Source organism: Brienomyrus brachyistius, chromosome 3, assembly GCF_023856365.1.
Source record: "Brienomyrus brachyistius isolate T26 chromosome 3, BBRACH_0.4, whole genome shotgun sequence".
NCBI classification, from domain to species: domain Eukaryota; kingdom Metazoa; phylum Chordata; class Actinopteri; order Osteoglossiformes; family Mormyridae; genus Brienomyrus; species Brienomyrus brachyistius.
In genome coordinates, this window is record NC_064535.1 from 27,060,168 (window position 1) to 27,079,093 (window position 18,926).

The 18,926-nt window shown below is 41.9% G+C and overlaps 1 protein-coding gene across 3 annotated transcripts in view; it reads right to left on the bottom strand.

Annotated features, from left to right (window-relative positions):
* LOC125738891 (liprin-alpha-2-like) overlaps positions 1 to 11,815 on the bottom strand; it is a 95,378-nt gene extending 83,563 nt beyond the window's left edge. For all 3 annotated transcript variants that reach the window (XM_049008392.1, XM_049008391.1, XM_049008393.1), the window contains exons 1-2: positions 11,559 to 11,815; positions 2,781 to 3,035 (exon numbers count right to left, since the gene is read on the bottom strand). In XM_049008392.1, the coding sequence (XP_048864349.1) occupies positions 2,781 to 3,029 (249 nt within the window). In that variant the 5' untranslated portion in view covers positions 3,030 to 3,035; positions 11,559 to 11,815. The remainder of the gene's footprint in view (positions 1 to 2,780; positions 3,036 to 11,558) is intronic.
* Between the last annotated feature and the right edge of the window lie 7,111 nt (positions 11,816 to 18,926).

An 18,926-nucleotide genomic window follows, 5' to 3' on the forward strand; every position in this document is an offset into this window, starting at 1 on the left:
TTACCACTCTCTAAAGAGGACAAGACCATTTTCACAGTGTTGCCAGAATGATATACTGTCTAGCAAGGGCGTAGATTTAGGTTTGGATGGTAGGGGCGTTTCCCTACCAACATTAGGGGAGTACCGTTTGTGTTTCGGGGGGCGAGGCCTGATTTGGTTCCCACCCATTTTGAAACTAAACCTACGCCCTTTGTCTCTATATACTGTCAAGGCTAGTTGGCTTCATTGCCATTCCATCCATGTACAGCTCTACAGAAGTAGAGGGTAAGGCTCCCCCAGGACCACGGCGTGAGGTATGGACAGCGAGTAGCAAGAGGCGTCCCAATAGTGTAACGTGCCCCAACGTAAGGCCTGAATAACTGTTGTGACATTTCAATGATCTGTCATGCTTTGTCGAACGGATGCGTCATCCAACGTTTTTTAAAATAGGGCACATTATCAGCAACACTTACAGCATGAATATAATATAAGTACCGGCCACACTCCGAAAAGAGGATTTTCCTCATCTTGTTAAAACAGTTACTTATAGTGGAAGCCCTACATCTGCTGAGTCACGGTCTCAGTTACAGTACCTGCGGTTTACCATGGCCCGAAAATATTGCGGAATATTCCAAAAGTAAACGGTACATGAGTTTTAAATTCTGCGCCACTTTGCGTCGCCTTTCGTACTTGCGTCACCCGATTGTTCATGGGGGGTTAAGTGGAAACGTCTGAATCCCATTCATTAGTGGGACATAGACAGACAGACATAGACCAGATTCACATAACTCTTATTACAGTATATTATTAGAATTGTTATATGTTTATTTGCTGATGTCTTATTGTGTGTAATTTATAAATGAAGTATTATGATAGGTATGTTATATGCTGCTGGTTTTGGGTAACTGCAGTAGGTCTTGGTGCACATATGGAAGCTCTGCTGTAATTGGAACACTGCTGCACCAAATTAGAGATTAATTGTGAAGAATTATGTATAATGTTTTAACAAACCTAGACAGAGATTGATGGGTGCCCTCAGACTGATTCCTCGGCACGTATTCCCACGTGTGTGGACGCCGCGGGAACCTCCCAGAAGCCTCCGCCAGCCCGCACGAATTCCCGTTTGCCATTGTCACGGTCCGCTACGGCCCCAGGGAGCAGTCGCACGGCAGCGATACCACCCAGGTTAATTGGTGTCGCCACATTAATTAACAGAACAGTCGCAGCACAAGAACATCTATAAAAGGGGGGGCTTTGTTGTAAAAATGACAAGGGAGGGTGCCACACACTTGTGCTGTCACCTCACGGAGGACTGCTGACATGAAGCCTGCCTGGCCAGTGATGACCCAAGTTACCGTTCGACACGGTTTTGGATCGCGACCCGCAATCTGAGGCTGGCTGTTCTGGGCACAGCCGGACCAGAACATCAGGCTGTAGCAGGACATTCTCAGATGAACATTATACTAAAAATATATAAATGAAACCAAATACCGAAGAGCTCCATGCCACCTGATCTGGAATTGGATCGAAATATTGTGCCTTTGATAAAATTATACATACACAACACTCACATGCACTGACACACATTTTGGTGCTGTTCTTAGACTTTATGCAAAAATTCAACAGAAGAAATTAAACAGTAATTTGATTATAGCACACTGGAAAATAATCAGTTGGTAATATTTTAATGTAGGTGCCTTTGCACAGAACACTGAAACTCGAGGAGAAACACCCACTACTGCTGACAACTCCGTGAGTCCTCTAGCGATCACATGGATGAACCATATAGGTGTGAAACTTGCTTCTGGTTTGTTTGGTTATGTGGAGAAAACCCCTAGATAGAGAAATAGTGAGGGCTGGTAATCCGGAACCATCTTCAGTTATCTACACGAAGATGTAAAAGTGTCTTACAGACGTCTGCTATCGTTCCCTGGATAATACACACCAAGGCAAGCATGCACTTGAGAGAAACGCAGAGAATATTACATGCTTCCATCAGTCCTGATGCTACTTTAGCGCAGTCTTCTTGCACAGCTTTGCAGGGGCCGTGTCATTAAGGACATCGGCCGCAAGATGGCTTTTTCAAGAGGTCACATGACCTGCCTTTTGCCCACTGCTTATGACATCATCCAGGACCATGACAGGCAGCAAGGCGTCAAGACAAAATAAGAAAACAGACTTGCAGTTTGGAATATTCTACAATGTGACTGTGAAATCCACACAGGGTCAGGATAGACTGGCTTTCACTGTGTGGTAGTTCCTAATTTCCCTTTAATTGAACAAAAACGCAATGCAAACAGATCACTGACTCCTGTCCCCATAAACTGGGGATCATGTCACACTGCATGCATTAATAACACAATAGTGAAACAGAAGAATATAAAATTATTTCCAATAAATGACATAACATCAGCGTTCATTTTCTCAAATAATCATTTATTTACTCACTCATTCTTAGCCCTAGATGCAGATACTGAGTGTGACTTTTAAAGTCTAGTTTATTCTGGGTGGGAGTGAAGCAGAGAGCTAAAGATTTTTTTTATGTTCCTGTAACCATTTCCTAATAAAATGTGGTTTAACAACCGAAACGTATTGGCTTCTCAGTTAACACATTGAGTTTAGCAGGATTTAAATGACTGCAAGCCCTTTAAATAACCAAAGCAAAATTTAAAGACTCGAACAGGACAAAAAATCAGCACATGCTCTAGCTCCGGGGAGTCCAAAGTAGGGGGGGGCAGAGGAAGCAACTCCAACAGCTGACAGTGCAGGGATAACAGGGCTGTGATGTGGGCGGGGCTTACCTGAGGCAGGGCGGAGCTCAGCTGCCTCTGCAGCGAATCGCGGTCGTAGATGACGTCCTGCAGGTGCTGCTGGGCCAGCCCCAGGCTCTCCTGCGTCTCACGCAGCGTGTCCAGCAGCCGGTCGCGCTCGTCCAGCATGTTGACCATCAGCTGCTCGAAGTGCGAGTCAGGGTCCGAGGCACTGCTCTGGGAGCCGCGCTGGCCGGCCGCCGTGTCCTCGCTGATGGTTGGCATCACCTCGCACAGCATCTTTCCCTGGGGGGTTAAAAGAGTGAATAGACAGATATTCTAACGAAATAATTCGACATTAGGTTAAATATTACATATCATATCGTTATATATCAGTGGTGATGGGTGGCTCAAAAAAAATAGGAAATAGATAATATTGCATTTTTCCAAAGAAAAGAGAAATGTGATTTTGAAGGACAAATAAGTTACAGTAATGAGTTATTTCAAAGTTACTTATAATTAAACTTGAAAATAGATGAGATACTCCTCTACCACTAAACACAGACACACAAATGAATAATACATCAATACATGTGTAAAAAGGTAAATACTGCAAAACACAGACAAATACTGTATAAATTACTTTGGGCTGGGCCATAAGGAAAAGATTCTAGTTGGGGGGCATCTTAGAGCAGGCCACCTAGCCACAGAATGCCCCCCCTGTCTAACTCTGGCTGGGAAAATCCCACATGCATCAAACTTGCAAGAGATACTCAAATTTACCCCTTATTTGTGCTGTAGAAATTACTTTGGGCTGGGTCATAAGGAAAATATTCTATCTGGGGGGGGCATCTTAGAGCAGGCCACCTTGCCACAGAATGCCCCCCCTGTCTAACTCTGGCTGGGAAAATCCCACATTCACCAAACTTGCACCAGTTACTCATATTTACCCCTAATTTGTGCTGTAGAAATTACTTTGAGCTGGGCCATAAGGAAAAGATTCTAGCTGGGGGGGCATCTTAGAGCGGGCCACCCTGCCACAGAATGCCCCCCCTGTCTAACTCTGGCTGGGAAAATCCCACATGTACCAAACTTGCACGAGATACTCATATTTACCCCATATTTATGCTGTAGAAATTACTTTTGGCAGGGCCATAAGGAAAAGATTCTAGCTGGGGGGGGGGACATCTTAGAGCAGGCCACCTTGCCACAGAATGCCCCCCCCGTCTAACTCTGGCTTGGAAAATCCCACATGCACCAAACTTGCACCAGTTACTCATATTTGTGCCTTATTTGTGCTGTATACATTACCTTGGGCTGCACCATACGGAAAAGATTCTAGCTGGGGGGGGAGCATCTTAGAGCAAGCCACCTTGCCACAGAATGTCCCCCCTGTCTAACTCTGGCTAGGAAAATGCTACATTCACCAAACTTGCACCAGATACTCATATTTACCCCTTATTTGTGCTGTACTGTAAAAAGGCAAATGTTAATATTCATCCAGGAAAAACACAAATTTATTGCTTCGCCATGACAGCTGGAAGAAAGGTTTTCCTCAAGGTCTTTTCTTAAATCAAAGAAAGCCGTTATACAGGCTACTACACTAAGGCCTCTCAGATGGGTCGATCACACCTGAAAAACAAAGAGCGGAAGAAGCTCGAGGAAGCTGGATAGGTGCTCAAGGGGCAGCATGGCATCTTGTGTGGCATCAGAGGCATCAATATGCTTACTCACTTAGGACTGACCTCGGTCCGAGAGGCCTGAGGAACAATGAGACAAACTCCCCGGCAAGTAGCACTGCAGAACTCTCAGGTTTTGTAGATGATTTTATGCCTCGAAGACACCCTGCACTGCACTCCAGATGTCGCGCTCATGTCGCTTGGTGGGTCACCCACCAGTGTCTTCCGCATCTCCTCCTTAGTCGAGGATCCGCCGGAACTCTGTCTGCACACGGTGGCCTTGCCAATTTCTCGAGGATCCCACCGCTTCCTCTCGGAGTGCCACGAGTGATCGCTAGCCAGCCCACGATTTCCGGCGCTGGGCCTGCTACGTTTTTCAATGCCCCGGCGCTAAGTCAACTTTCTGGTCACCCTGAGGACATCGTTCAGGTTTGAGCTACGTGGCACCCCAGAGACACAGAACACTGAGGACCATGACAGGATACTGCTACTCCTGTTTGGATTTAACCTAACTAAAAGACATGCTAAACTATATACTGTACAGTCTTTTTCCCAGTTAACTGAGGGAACTCTCCATCCCATAGGCCAAAGGGCCAAGTACCAGTGTAGATGAAACCAGCAAATCCATTGCGGTGAACAGAGATATTCAATATTTAAAAAAAAAAACTAATAGTATATTCCTGATACAAATGAAGACTAGCATAATTTTTATTGTCGCATTGCACAACTGAGTGGTGACCTCACACAGCCTCAACATAGACCCAAACCAAAGCAAATACATCCATCGCTTTACATTTCACACCATTTCTCTTGCACAATCCTCTTTGTTGACACGCGCCATGAAATCATCTTCATCCTACAAGCCCTTGACCTACGAGTATTATAAGCAGACTATGTCTTCAACCTGAACAACAGATCAAATTAACTAAGCCTGATTTGAGTCCATAATTTAGCAACTTGCGATCAAAGGCAGTTGATCGCAACCTCTGATGCCTTATTATTAATATAACAGGTACTAGTTGGTACCGTGGGTAGGCAAGCTGGTCTTCTGCACTGAAAATCATGCTCTGCATCAGTAAATATCCAACTGCATAGCAAACACAGCTGTAAAAGGGGAGTCTAATTCATATGACAAAGATACGATCGAAATAATGAATATTCTCTATTGAGATACCCATTTAAAATGGAAAATTATAAGAAGTATCACAGAAAGACAATTTTATACATGATATATATTCAAAATTTCCTAAGCCTATAACCATAAACTATTCTTACTCTATGAATAATTTATCAATCAGCATATCTTTGCTGGTATAGCCACATGGATTAAATCAACACTAATGTGGCATTTACCCCAAAAATGACCCGGGTACACTAAGGGCACAACTCTGCGATAGGGAGATTGAATCAGCCAGGTCAAATCTGCATCACACGCGCCACAAAAATACTCAACCATTTATCCAATAGGAGAAAACCTTGCAAATTCCCACCAATTAAACTCCCTTTGATGTGCACAAGAGCCTTAATTATCAGGACACTTCTGACAGTACTACCGCAAGGAGTCACAGTTGATGTAGCAGAACTATGGGGATACACTGTAAGTAAAAGATAAAATCTAGATGAATGACATGGAAGGACAGTCTCTGGCTCAATGCACTGGATTTAACGGGTGTCCAGTCGGCACTGGTGAAGACAGAGCTTAACGCAGTTCCGTTGCTGGGTAGCAGTGGCTCAGCGGAAAGTACTGTGATCTCACACCTCCAGGGCTGGAGGGCTGTGTGTGGTGTTTGAATGTACTGCACTTTGGTAACTGGTGTAATTAAATTAACCCAACCACCCCTCCCCCCCACTCAGACCAGAATAACGATGGTCAGACGCGATGTCCTATCACTCAGCATTCTGTGTCTTTTCACATATTTGCGACCTACATAGAGTGGATGAAAGACTGCAGCACAAACCAAATACACTCCCAAACATAGAGCTTCATCGACTACCATAAAGTTTGCACACAGCCTTGTGTTAAATACATACACAGCTCGTAATCATCCTGGGGAATCTTCAAAGTGTAAACTTTACTCACTGAATTTGTTGTTACATTAACAGAGGCAAATACTGGTTTCAATGTGGCAGGTTACAATGGCAAATCCTCCAAACAGACTTAGCGTTCATTTTTAACCCCCATTCCAGGGAAACGACCTGCCATCCAGCTGGTGGGGGGGTGGGGGGGGGATGAGCTCATTATTCTACGTCGGTTTGTTTTGGAGCAGGACTGACAAAAAGGACGAGAAGATTTGTCAGCTTTACTAATGGAACTCGGACAAGTCTCTCACTGTCTTTCTTGCTCTCTCTCTTACACACACACACACAGGGGGGTTGTAATTATATCTTTGTGGGGACTCTCCATTCATTTCTATGGGGATGGGGATAACGCTAATCCCAACATGACGACCTTAACCCCTACCCAGCCCTAACCTTAACCATAAGTAACCAAACAAAATACGAGACTTTTGCATTTTTAACTTTTTAATTGCATTGACAGATCTTTGTGGGGACTTGAAAGATGATCCCCACAATGCTAAAAAAAACAGGTTTTTATTACATTGTGGGGGACATTTGGTCCTCACAAGGTGAAATGTAACCTAATCCACACACACACACCCCATCACTGCACACTCGTGCTTGTCAGCAAGGCTGCTCTCTTCCCCTTGGTGTTTGTATATAATCACTTTAACCAGCATAGTTTTATTTATACACGCTGCCCTGCAAAGTCACACCTTGGTTTAGCCACTGATTCTTCAGCTGAGCCAGGAAGATCCACTTAACATTATCCAGACAATCGGGGGGGGGGGGGGGGGGGGGGGGCAGGGGGTAAAATTACTGAGAGCAGGGACTGACTGTATGTGGGTTGTTCATAACATTACTAACTTCTTGGTATCATTCTCACCAAATTATAAGGACTTTAAAAGAAAGACTGACACCGAATTTGCGGCAGGTGATGTTATCTAGGTACAGTGTGTGGGAAGGTTATACAAACGAGATCCGTGGCCTTTTGGGTAGGACGTTATTTTATGGAAACTTACACACATCTACAGGGAGACCCAATGTCTTGAATGCTCTTGGTCGACATTATGGCAGTACAAACCATAACTGAAAGTGACTCCTAAAAGACATAAAAAATTTTTGTTGATATACAAATGCAGGATTTTCTGCCTGTGTAATAATAATAATAATAATAATAAGAAGAAGAAGAAGAATAACATTTACGGAAACACACAAGGACCGATATTATGTTATAAGCAATTAATAAAGCTTAAATACAAAAATACGCCTGCATATTTGTTCACCCAGAAACAAAGGTCTACCATCTCAGCAGACTCTCTTTTCCAAGCATGGGTTTTGACTTTGCGAGGCCCTGCAATTGGCAGGTAATACATTTGGCCTTCGTCCAGAGTCACCCCGCCCAGCTTCGAGTGAACCCGGTGTGCCAGGAAAAAAGGATTCCCTATTGCTGAAGGACCAGAAAAGCCAGGCGGGGACTGGCCATCGAGAGCAGAAATACTACGGAGAAACTCGGAAGATGTCTCCGGGTTCCGGCGATGGACAGCAGGGGGGTGCGGGCAGACAAGTCCCCAGCTAACATTTAACGTTGGCCCAACGTTGGTAGAACGTCGGACATAACGTCGGCCCAACGTCATTAGCAGACGTTGGCCGGACGTGCATCTGCACATCGGGTTTACGTCAACTCAACGTCTGCAGCGAACGTCAAATGCACGTTCTCCCAACGTGCAGTAAACCAAGTAGTGATAAGCAAATGTGTGCAATTCCCTGTGGCCAACGTAAAACCAACGTCCCACGGACATTATGGGGACCATGTGCCAACCTACTTTCAATGTCTGGGTTACGTCAACTCAACGTCTGCAGCTAGCGTAAAATGCACATTGTGCCAACGCTCAGTAAACTAAATATAATGAAGAAGAAAATTATCAAAATTCTCTAAAAAGGGAACAAAAAGACACACATACTCAAATTTTCCAAATTAAATTTATTATATTGTCTTAAAATAAATTTTACAAGGGATATGAAATATTAAAATCCCCATAAAATCTAACTTTTTACATGTACAAAGTTCCGAGGTACCAAGTAAAACTGACATCAAGAAATACACAGCATCTTGAACATCAGGCATTACCCAGGATGACATCAACAACCCAAATACATGTAATATAGAATGTTTGAGGTCACTACTTGTTGCCTATAATTTATTTCAGGTAACCCTTAACATTCCAGTTGTTATGATAACAGCCATGTTAACAGGACATTGATAAATAATTCAACTCAGCAGTAACAATGAAAAATGAACATCATTAAATTGCATCACAAATAATAAAATCACCTTGAATTTTAAAACATTTGTACCCAATTATGTTAATTTTCTTGTTCTTTCACTACAGGTAATACTTGTATTCTATGTACATAACACATGGTCCATTGTGAACGCTACAGTTTATAATATTTATAATATTTTAGAAATATTAATATGACATTACCCTGCTTACACAATACATGTTTATGCAGAAAATGATTTAAAAGATATGCAGTTATATATCAGTTTTTTGGTCCCTGTCACAACTGTGGAATGTGTTAAACAAGTATCTGTACTCCGACCTAACACACAGCCCATTTATAAAATACCTATTTTAATTAGTTACTTGTTAGTATGCACTACATTACTGCGCATGCACGAGGAGAAGGGAGGGGCACATTTTTTTTATATGTAAATGTTTTCACGTGTAAATTAGGCTATTTTACAAATCTTTGTTTTATGTCTTATCTTATAGTTAATTATTTACTAAATATTTATTTATTTTATTATTTACAATATTTGTAACCTGGGTTACAGACGCGATGAACGTCTGTCGGTAAGCTGACGAAAACTTTCAACAGGATCAAGTTTATTTATTAGACACGCCTTGATAATAGCAATATAATTAAGTGTCTAAATAATCCTTTGAGAGTTTGCATGTTGACCTATGATGGGACAACGTGCATTTGACGTTAACTCCAGACGTTGAGTTGACGTAAACCCGATGTGCAAATGCACGTTGTGTCCGACGTTCTACCAACGTTGGGCCAACGTTAAATGTTAGCTGGGAAGCTGTCATGGTTGTGGTATACTGTACATTCTGGACGTTGGCTGCACGTCTGGACAACGTCCGGGACTGACCATGAGTTAGTCAATACCCAACGTTGTCAGGACATGAAGCCAACGAAGAAAAGGGATTGTTATGGAATCCTTTAAACTTTTTCTGTGGAGGTATAGGTTGTACAGTTCATCTTGATCTGAAAAGAAATATGTATAAATTCGATCTTGGACATAGAGTAAAGGTCTATGAGACGTCTGCCAGACGTTACGCCGACGAAAAATTTGGACGACATCAAGTGTATTTCATCGATTCAGAAAGAAAGGAAATTAGCCCATTAAAAGGCAGTTAGTGTATCTAACAAACAATAATATCCAAAAATCTTATTTTCATTATGTTGGCCAGACGTTGTGTCGACGTCCGCTTTTGACCATCGACATAACGACCAACAGCCGACGTCGGCCCAACGAACGAATGCTAGCTGGGTCCGAACTCAATCCGACTAAATAATAATAATGAAATAAAGATCCACATAATGATACAAAGACACTGGAGAATTGAACTTTTTTTGACACGGCGCCCGTAGCAAAACAAATGGTCCACTCCAGTAGACTTTAATGGCTCGCAGTTTTAATACATTAAGTAGAAATATAGGGCACTTCAAGTTCAGAAATGGTCCACGAGGGAAAGATAAATTTATTTGCCCATTTATGGGCTCTCTCTCTCTCTCTCTCTCTCTCTCTCTCTCTCTCTCTCTCCTTGGGCTGCATCAGGTCTCAGGAGAAGAAAAGCGAGTTTCCTCCAGAATGATGTCATCCGATAGCCGTGTGGGTACAGCAAGGTTACCCAGACCGTAAATCAATGAACATCTAATAAAACACAGATAAAGGAAAGCGATCGGCTTTATAATCAGACCCGACCTCATCTGTAGCGGACGAGGCAGGTCAGTTCGACACTATTTCAAAGGCAAGGCTGCAGATGCGCTTCGCCGGGCGCCGGCGTGTGGCATCGAGGGATGGGGCCACCAAAGGATGCCATCGCACGCTCCCTCAAAATAACCAAGTTCATTTCACAGCGATCAAAACCGCTGAGCGAATCAATAATGGAATTAAACGTGATTAACGTTGGCATTGGTATAAAGAATCGTAAATTTAATAACGATGAAGACAAAACCACTGGACTTGCGTCTACTGTATTGGTAGCATCAGTAAAATCATCAAAATAGGTTTTTTTTTCATTCATAACGTGCCTCTTCAAGTATATAGAGCTTAATCAATATTTAACATGGTTAATGACCCATTATTCATGTTAGTTAGCCAATTATCGAAATGTATTTGATATGGATAATCCAGTGTCAACACTCAAGCAGTGAACCAAGGACGGATGTCCGTCTCCACATGACTGATGCTTTCAGGATTTCTGTGACATTTGTTTGGATTTTACAAGCCGTGTAATAAATGTCACTTGTCAATGTGGAGAGCATCCCTCGTTGCACTCCGGTCTCCGAATGCCCGCTGGAAACAGAAGCTCACCCGGCTCACCTTTCCCTCTTTACACCCAGAATATAAAGCTAATATAAGTGTATATTTATACTCTCCGATGGGGACTGCCATTCTCGCCGGGTCTGCCAGTTTAATTGAAGAAAACCGGAGACAATAGCCCAGAAAGCATTACATCATGCTCCTCCCTCCCCGCAGTTTGACTACAACGCTTTCGTGTCACAGCACAGTCTGACAAGCTGGATTTCCCCTCCTTTCCCCGGGTTTTCCCCGGTAATAAACGAGGATGGAATTATGCAAAACGTAGGTGGTTAAGCGTGCCTTCCTTGAAAGCAAGCTGTTTCACTCCAGTCTCATGCACATCTGCAAGAAGTTTCCCTCGTACCGCCCCAAAAGAAATCATCTTATTCATTCACCCATTTCGGTTCCCGTACAACAGGTCACGAATCGCACGATACTCAGCAGTGCCGAGTTGGGGAAAAGACGAAATGTCACGCCTTTGATACTTACAGTGTGTCTGTATCCGCTCCTACAACCAGATCAATGACAGCCGCAGTCCCCGCCGCTTAATGCAATCATACAGACGGCCGTATTCCTAGTACCCCTCTAACGGGAAGGAAACTGGCGATGCCGGAGGAAACGCCGCGCTTAAATCCACAGCTGGCATTTTTTGCAAGAAACACTTCAAACTGTCCGGCTTTGCGGTGACATTACGTTTTCCAAAAATACCCATTGGTGTAAAGATGGCATGTAACAATCTGTGCACTGGGAAGCTCGGCCCGGTAAAGACCATTGTTTGCGCAGATGGAGGGGAGCTGGGTCTTAAAGTTGCAGATGTGCATTTTTAGAGTAAGGAGTAAATCTCAGATTCTTTGAAAATGCAAATGCATAGTAAAAAAAATCTTATTTTGACTAATGTGGGCATGCAAATTAATGAATGCTGCGCGGTAGAATGGGAAAGAAAATAACTGCATGAACCAAAACGTATGCAGAACACCAAAGCAAAGATTTAGGACAGGGGTATTACTACAAATAAGAGCTTTGAAGAAATTCTGGGGGCGACAGTAACAATGGTCAGCAGATTATATGAATGATTGCAACGACATTTTCAGTTTTTTATTCACATTATAAAGGAATCGCTTTAATTTTATGCAAAGTATAGGCGCTCCAATTTGGAGAATCGCGGATATTAAATGTAACTACAAACTCTAGCAAAGTAAAAAGTGAAGTGCTGTGTATCCCCTTACCTCTTCGCTTTACAGCAGTGGTCTCTGCCAAAACAGTATCATGCGTTCACCTCCAGCAATTCCATGCACATTTCTCAGATAACACTTTATTATACAATACGGCGACTTTAAAGAGTTTGCGGTATGCAATATCCGAATTAGATGCTGTGTGAAGGTATGTACACTCCAAACAGCTCCTGAACTATAGGAAATGGCTGATTTGCTAATTAACTGGATTGCCAGTGCAAGACCGGTTATGACTGTAAGGAAACAAAAACAATTAACAACAGAGTTTTGCGTCTTCACCATTTTTGACTTTTTTCCATCGCGAACATGCTCAAATGTAGCCTCATTTAAATGCATGACGTCACAAAATACAATTTTTGAATGATAAAGTGGCACCTAATTTTAATATGTGTATTGTGTGCCATGCAATGGACTGGCACCCCATCTGGAGCATACTCAGGAGCGATTCTTCTTTTTCTGGGGAGTTTGTACCCTTTAAAGAAATATGGAACGTAACCCCACCCCACCCCCCTCCCATGATAAAAAGGGGGATCCCCACGATAAATTTTGCCGAGCTGGCGGTACGAAATGAATACGCCAATCAGGGACAAATTGCTGACGGGTTTTAAAAAAGCAATTTTTCAGGCGAGTAGAGACAAAAAAAAATAAGGGGCGCTAAAGACCTCCTAAACAGGGTCTAGAACTGGCTGTACCCCTGCCTTGTGTCCTGGGATAGGCACCAGCACTGCTTCAGCTCAGTACTGGAAAAGCCACTGGAAGGAGGAGGATGGAAGGAGGAGATATCTGTCTTTAACAGGCTGCTCACATAGGTGCATGGACTTTCATCAAAAAATAGCCCCTGGCTTTTGCTTTGTACTGAATTCGACTATTGAATTTCTTGAACTGTAAATATTTTACTTTGATAAATAAATAGTGAGATGCCATAGTGCCCACACACCTCCATGGTTGTTGGTTTGAGTCCCTCCTCATACTGACACTCTTTTCCTCTCATGGTTCAAAGAGACTCTGTTTATCAGTTTTGTGTGGATATGTGTCCTGTGACCCTGGTCTGGGACAGGGTCCAAGGTCACGACGGCACTGCATCAGATAAGAGGCTACAGGATGCAGAATAGATGGACAAAAGGGTAAGTAACAGTTATGCTTTTCACCTTTTACCAATTCAATTCAATTCAAAATACTTTATTTGTCCCCAGAGAGGCAATTCAAGGCCAGCAGTAAAATGCAGACACATTTCATCATCAAACACACACTAAAATGCTAGCAATCTAAAATCAATCTACTGAAAGTCTAGGATCATATAAAACAATATCAATCTCTGCCTGAAAAATACTGACAAAGAAAGAAAGAAATCCTATATCGCATTTATCAACGAAACACCACAAACATCACAAAATCATGCAGTGACTTACAGTAACTTGTAATTTTGTATATTTATACAATGGTATGAAGTGAAGCTATTGAAGATACAGTTGGTGCGTTTGCATCCTTGGTGCAAGGACTTAGGATCCTCTTGAACCCTTATCCTCAACCCCTGAGCAATATGACATGTCACTGCTTCGGAAACAAAGGGGGATCTCCACAGGGTACAGTTCGTGACAATGCATGTCTTCTGCTAAGGTGTGAAGCCAGTGTCACTCCGACGTCACCATGGATACGAGGGCGCGAACGTGCTTGCTGCTGTCCAGGGTGCTGCACGGAGGACGGCGGCTAATGTTGCCGTCCCACTGATACCCGCTGAGCTTATGTGCACTTGTGCATTTGTGATCAAAAACCCCAGACTCCGAAAAACTGGTTCACCGCTCTGCAGGCAGCCGGGGAATTCCAGGCTCGGCATGGCCCTCTGAATACACGACAGTGGTTCTTAACTTGCATATTTTCAGAATAACACACAGGTGTATACTTATAACATATTCACACTGCTCTGTATAACATAGTCTATAATAATAACTTTTCAAAACACAATTTAAACATCTGTTTATAACAAGTCCTGTTATAATAAGCATTATTTATGTAATAATTTCATTTTTCTATTTACTTGTTATGCCATAATATATCCACTATTTCTATGCTTGGTCTTTGTACCATTTCCATAGGATTCCTGTAAGCTTATTGCATACACAGAACAGCAATAACAATAATAATATTTTTTATTATCTTACAACTATGTCATTCATGTTAATTTGCCACGTCTACATATAAAGAGGAGTGACCCATAGTACATAATGAATCCAATTTTCTTTGTCAAAGGTTAAGACTCTCAAATACTATTCATTCCATTAGACGTGCCCTTTCTGCTTGTGGACATGTAGATTAACCTATTTGCATTTCACTTCCGCAAATGCTAATCACTCATTAAAACCTCAGTGACCCCTAGAATAGAGAGTGCAGTACTTAGAAAAGCACACACACACACACACACACACACACACACACACCAGTTCTGTAGTTTTGCAGAACTGAGGATATGGATACTGGATTGAAGGGCAAGGTGTGTTTGTCTCCTCTGTCCACGTCTCCCGTAAGGGGCAGATACGGCCATTCAGTAGCAAGAAGAAGAACTTGATCAAACATGTCTTTACCCGGGAAATGAAGCTTGGTTATCAGATCTGACATTTTGCTCAGCAAAAATAACCACTTCGGAAAAAGCTAAATCTGAATTGCCGTGTCATTTGATGGTTTTTCCGGTACCTTGTGACAGATAGTCATGTAATTTTACCTTTGCACTGAAGGTCAAAATGTGAAAATTGCGACAGGCCAGCCTCTGGATAGCCTCTGATATGTAAATCTGGCTCTTTTACATATCTGCTTAAAGAAATGGTTTCAACCAGGGTTCTGGGATATTCCAGACCACAATGGAAGTGAATAGATTGCAAGCACCCAATCTTTGGTAAATCTCTTTTATCTCACCATCAAACACCAGGACTGATATAATGATGCCTTTTCATGGGCTTCTAATTCAGGTGCCCTTCTCTCCTGCCTGTAGCAGCCACACAGCTAATAAAGGCTGAACGGAGCCAAGTCATTTCTAAGGAGGTCATAAAGGCAGTGGTGAGCTGTTATAGGCCCATTGTGGTGAGAGATATTTGCTGATTACACTTTCCTGCACTCCATGTAATTGTTGGTGAAACTCGTTTACGACCTTTAGACTATACGACACCTTCAGAGACTCTTTGCTCTACGTGCTCGCTTAAGAAAGTAATCACTACACTCATATTCTTGACCGGTACATCATAAAGTTAGACAATGAAAGACATCACTGGAAAAGGTTCTGGTAGTGTATGTCTTTCTCCCTTGTGCCAATGAAAAAAAGCATCTAGCCCAGGCAAAAATACCTTGGAGGCAGTCTTTGTCTGTACAATGGAAATGCCATCAGATGTGAGACTGTCTGAGAAAGAAATGTATCAGAAATCGAAAGAAAATTGTATTGAAAATGTATTTGCTTGCAGGACTAAATATCTGACCTTTGAAAATTCACAGTAGTTCAGGACTCCGGGGGAAGACCTTCAGGTCTCAAGGAAAGACAAAAGATGAACAAAAATCTGTGAAATGCTTTTACACCACACTGGAAACACGACTGAAAAGCGTTCATGATGTGGAAGGCTAGCAGAGTTATTTGCGAGTTATTTCTAATTACTACTTTCTTGTTCGGCAAAGCAGATTCTGTAGACTTTGTATAGCACGTCGCAGCATAAATACACTGAGCAGTGTCATTCCTGAACTTCCTGACAGGAGTAATATGGCTCAATACATAATTACTCCTGTACGTATTTCTCCTGTGGCTGAACACTGTGGATTGAATTCATAGCAAGTTTAATGTCGGGCAGTTGTGTGGCCAGTGGATGTGAATCTTTATCAGAATCGATGGTGCTTTCAACAGAACCTGACATCAAGCAGCAAGCTAGTCGTAGGTATGGTTTATAACCAGTGTTTAAGTAACACTCAGGGGCACTTCCACGAGGACAGAAAGAGAAAACAGCTTTGGAGTGATTTCTAGGAAGAATTACATTAGAAAATTGCTATAAATCTATTACTTTATTGTGAGGAATCCTTGTTGCTACTGTAAAGAAGACTTTCAACTGATGTAATATTTTCTTGATGTTGTATATATGCTACACAGGTTAAACTCAGGAACACATTTCAGTAGGATGCTACAGTAGAGGTTCCATCCATCCAACAGAAACTAGTATAGTTCAAGCCTCTGGAAAGAAATGCCCTTATCTAGTTGCTGATTAACATGTCATAACCGGGAAAACAGCTGAGGAGGGTTAGGGTTAGGGTTAGCTGGAATGCTTTATAGAGATGATGGAACTATTTGTGGAGTTACTGTATCTGGTTGAGTCCGACTATCTAAGGAGGGCTTTAACCTTGCAGAGTCAATAGCCCTGTTCGACAGTACTTATTTATATGCTTTGGAAATAACTGTATTGAAACGTATTGGTGGTTTTATGTGCGGTGACCTGTTGGCCTTTTCATGATGTAAATCTACATCATGGTACTACTGCACGCCAACAGTAACAGATCCTGATGGGTGTTTTGGGTTTATTCTGGAAACTTCCCAGCATACGTGTAACATTAGAGCTGAATGAGCTAACTCCAGTGAGACACCAGCTAGGGAGAAAGGCTCTGTGCTTCTCTCAGTGTGAATTTCAATATATTCGGATGAGTGTCTAACTAAATGCTAAAGACAGTATCACCTTATACATTATACAGTAGTCTCACTTGCCTCGATTCAACTTAAAAGGATCCACCACTGGTGATAATATCAGGGTAATGATACATAATTACGTGTTGTTTAGTATGATTAGTGCATTCCACAAAATATGCAGCAATCTCGAACAAGGGCAGATAGATTTTGTTATCCTTTTAATTCCTCTGGTCATCTTAGTGCATACAAATGAAGATATCAAAAAGTAAACATTACAATGGATCATTCATTAGTTATAAGTATCCTGTGTTGTATAAATGAAGGCTGTTAAGAGAGATATCATTATCAATTACATATAAAGGACTTTTTTTATTAGGAGAAAATCCTGTTGCATTCGGAAACATGCTGCGTAAATTCTCGGTTGCCAGGCAACCGTCCAGCGGTGTGGAGCCTAACTGATACGCAGCTGTTCGTGAGGCACGGTGCAGGGGTTTGCACGCGTGTGTGTTTCTGCATGCCTTGCACGTAGCGTGCATGCATTGGGAGCCCGACAGCCTCAAGTCCCTCTCTCAGGGGAATGCACAGCAGCACAAACACTACATTCTCAAGGACCGTCCACAGCTCAGCAGAGACCAGATCTACTCTTTTCATTTGGCATCTCACTCAAACTGTCTTGGCTGATATTGCTCCAGAAAGGTGAGGATCTCTTCCTATAGATCTTGACTGATTATGGAAATTGTTCAAAAATGCTAAATATAAGATTAAATAAAGCAGAGCTCGTCAAATTTAATATTACAATTTAAGCACCATCATTTTAGTGGGGCATTAGGAACACTGCATTGGTTTATGCAAGTAACAAGGTGCTTGTCTTCTGTCTATAAAACATGAAGGATGAGAAAACATACAGCTCTATTGATAACTAATACACTGATACTGCTACAAAACAAATGGTAGCGCTTTACATTAACTGCACTTTCATAATGCTTTTATATTGTATTCATAAAACGTTCAGTACACCTTCATAATGTATTCATTAAGTATTCAGAAATCATTCATAAACATCATGCATGTATGCCTTTACATCCTAACATTCCTTAACAGCTGTAATATACAAACATTATATAATAATAACAAACATTATAATTGCATAATCATGTAATGTTTATTATTAATTTATATTAAAGCTGTTAAGGGATGTTAGGATGTAAGGTGTACTTGCATACTGCTTATGAATGTTATATGAATGCATTACGAAGGTGCACTCAAGTAAGTATTAAAATACGGAGAAGACCTTAGTATGAGTAAATTCCTACTGACTATCAGCTATAAACAGAGGAGTTCCTTGGCTTTCCTATCTACAGCAGATGCCCCGTGGTGCCACAATGGATTTGTAATCCTACAGATGGTCTCTCTCCTTTTAGAGGAGGACAATCAAGGATGGGGAGAGGAGAGGGGTGTCACGGCAGGGGTCCAGTCAGCGATGACTGCTTCCTGTTGGAGTCACACCTCTGGGCCGGCCACGCGTGTGCCTGACTCACCAGTCCCAAATTAAGTATCTCGACAAACAACTGCTAGTTTTCTTCCAAGGATGGTTTTTGTGCAGCTCATGCACGACAAATGACAAGGAGGAGACAAGAAACTAGAAAAAGAAAAATTAACTCTGGAAATGTATGGATTATGAGGAAACTTGTGGATTATCTAGAGAAATGACTTTCATCTGCTTACAGGTGATTTATCTAGATTATTGACTCTTGGGAACAGAAAGATGGTGATTTTGTGTTTGCAGAAGTCATTGAAAAATACACCATTTGCTAATTAATCTGAGGATGATTATCATAATTTCATTAATTTCATCTCAAACTCTGCAGGAATGGGTGCAATAACAATTATTGCTTGCAAGATGATTATTAATGTTTTTGAGGATTTGTTTTTGGATATATTCTATGGTATAGAAATCAAAGCAAATGGAAAGCAATATGT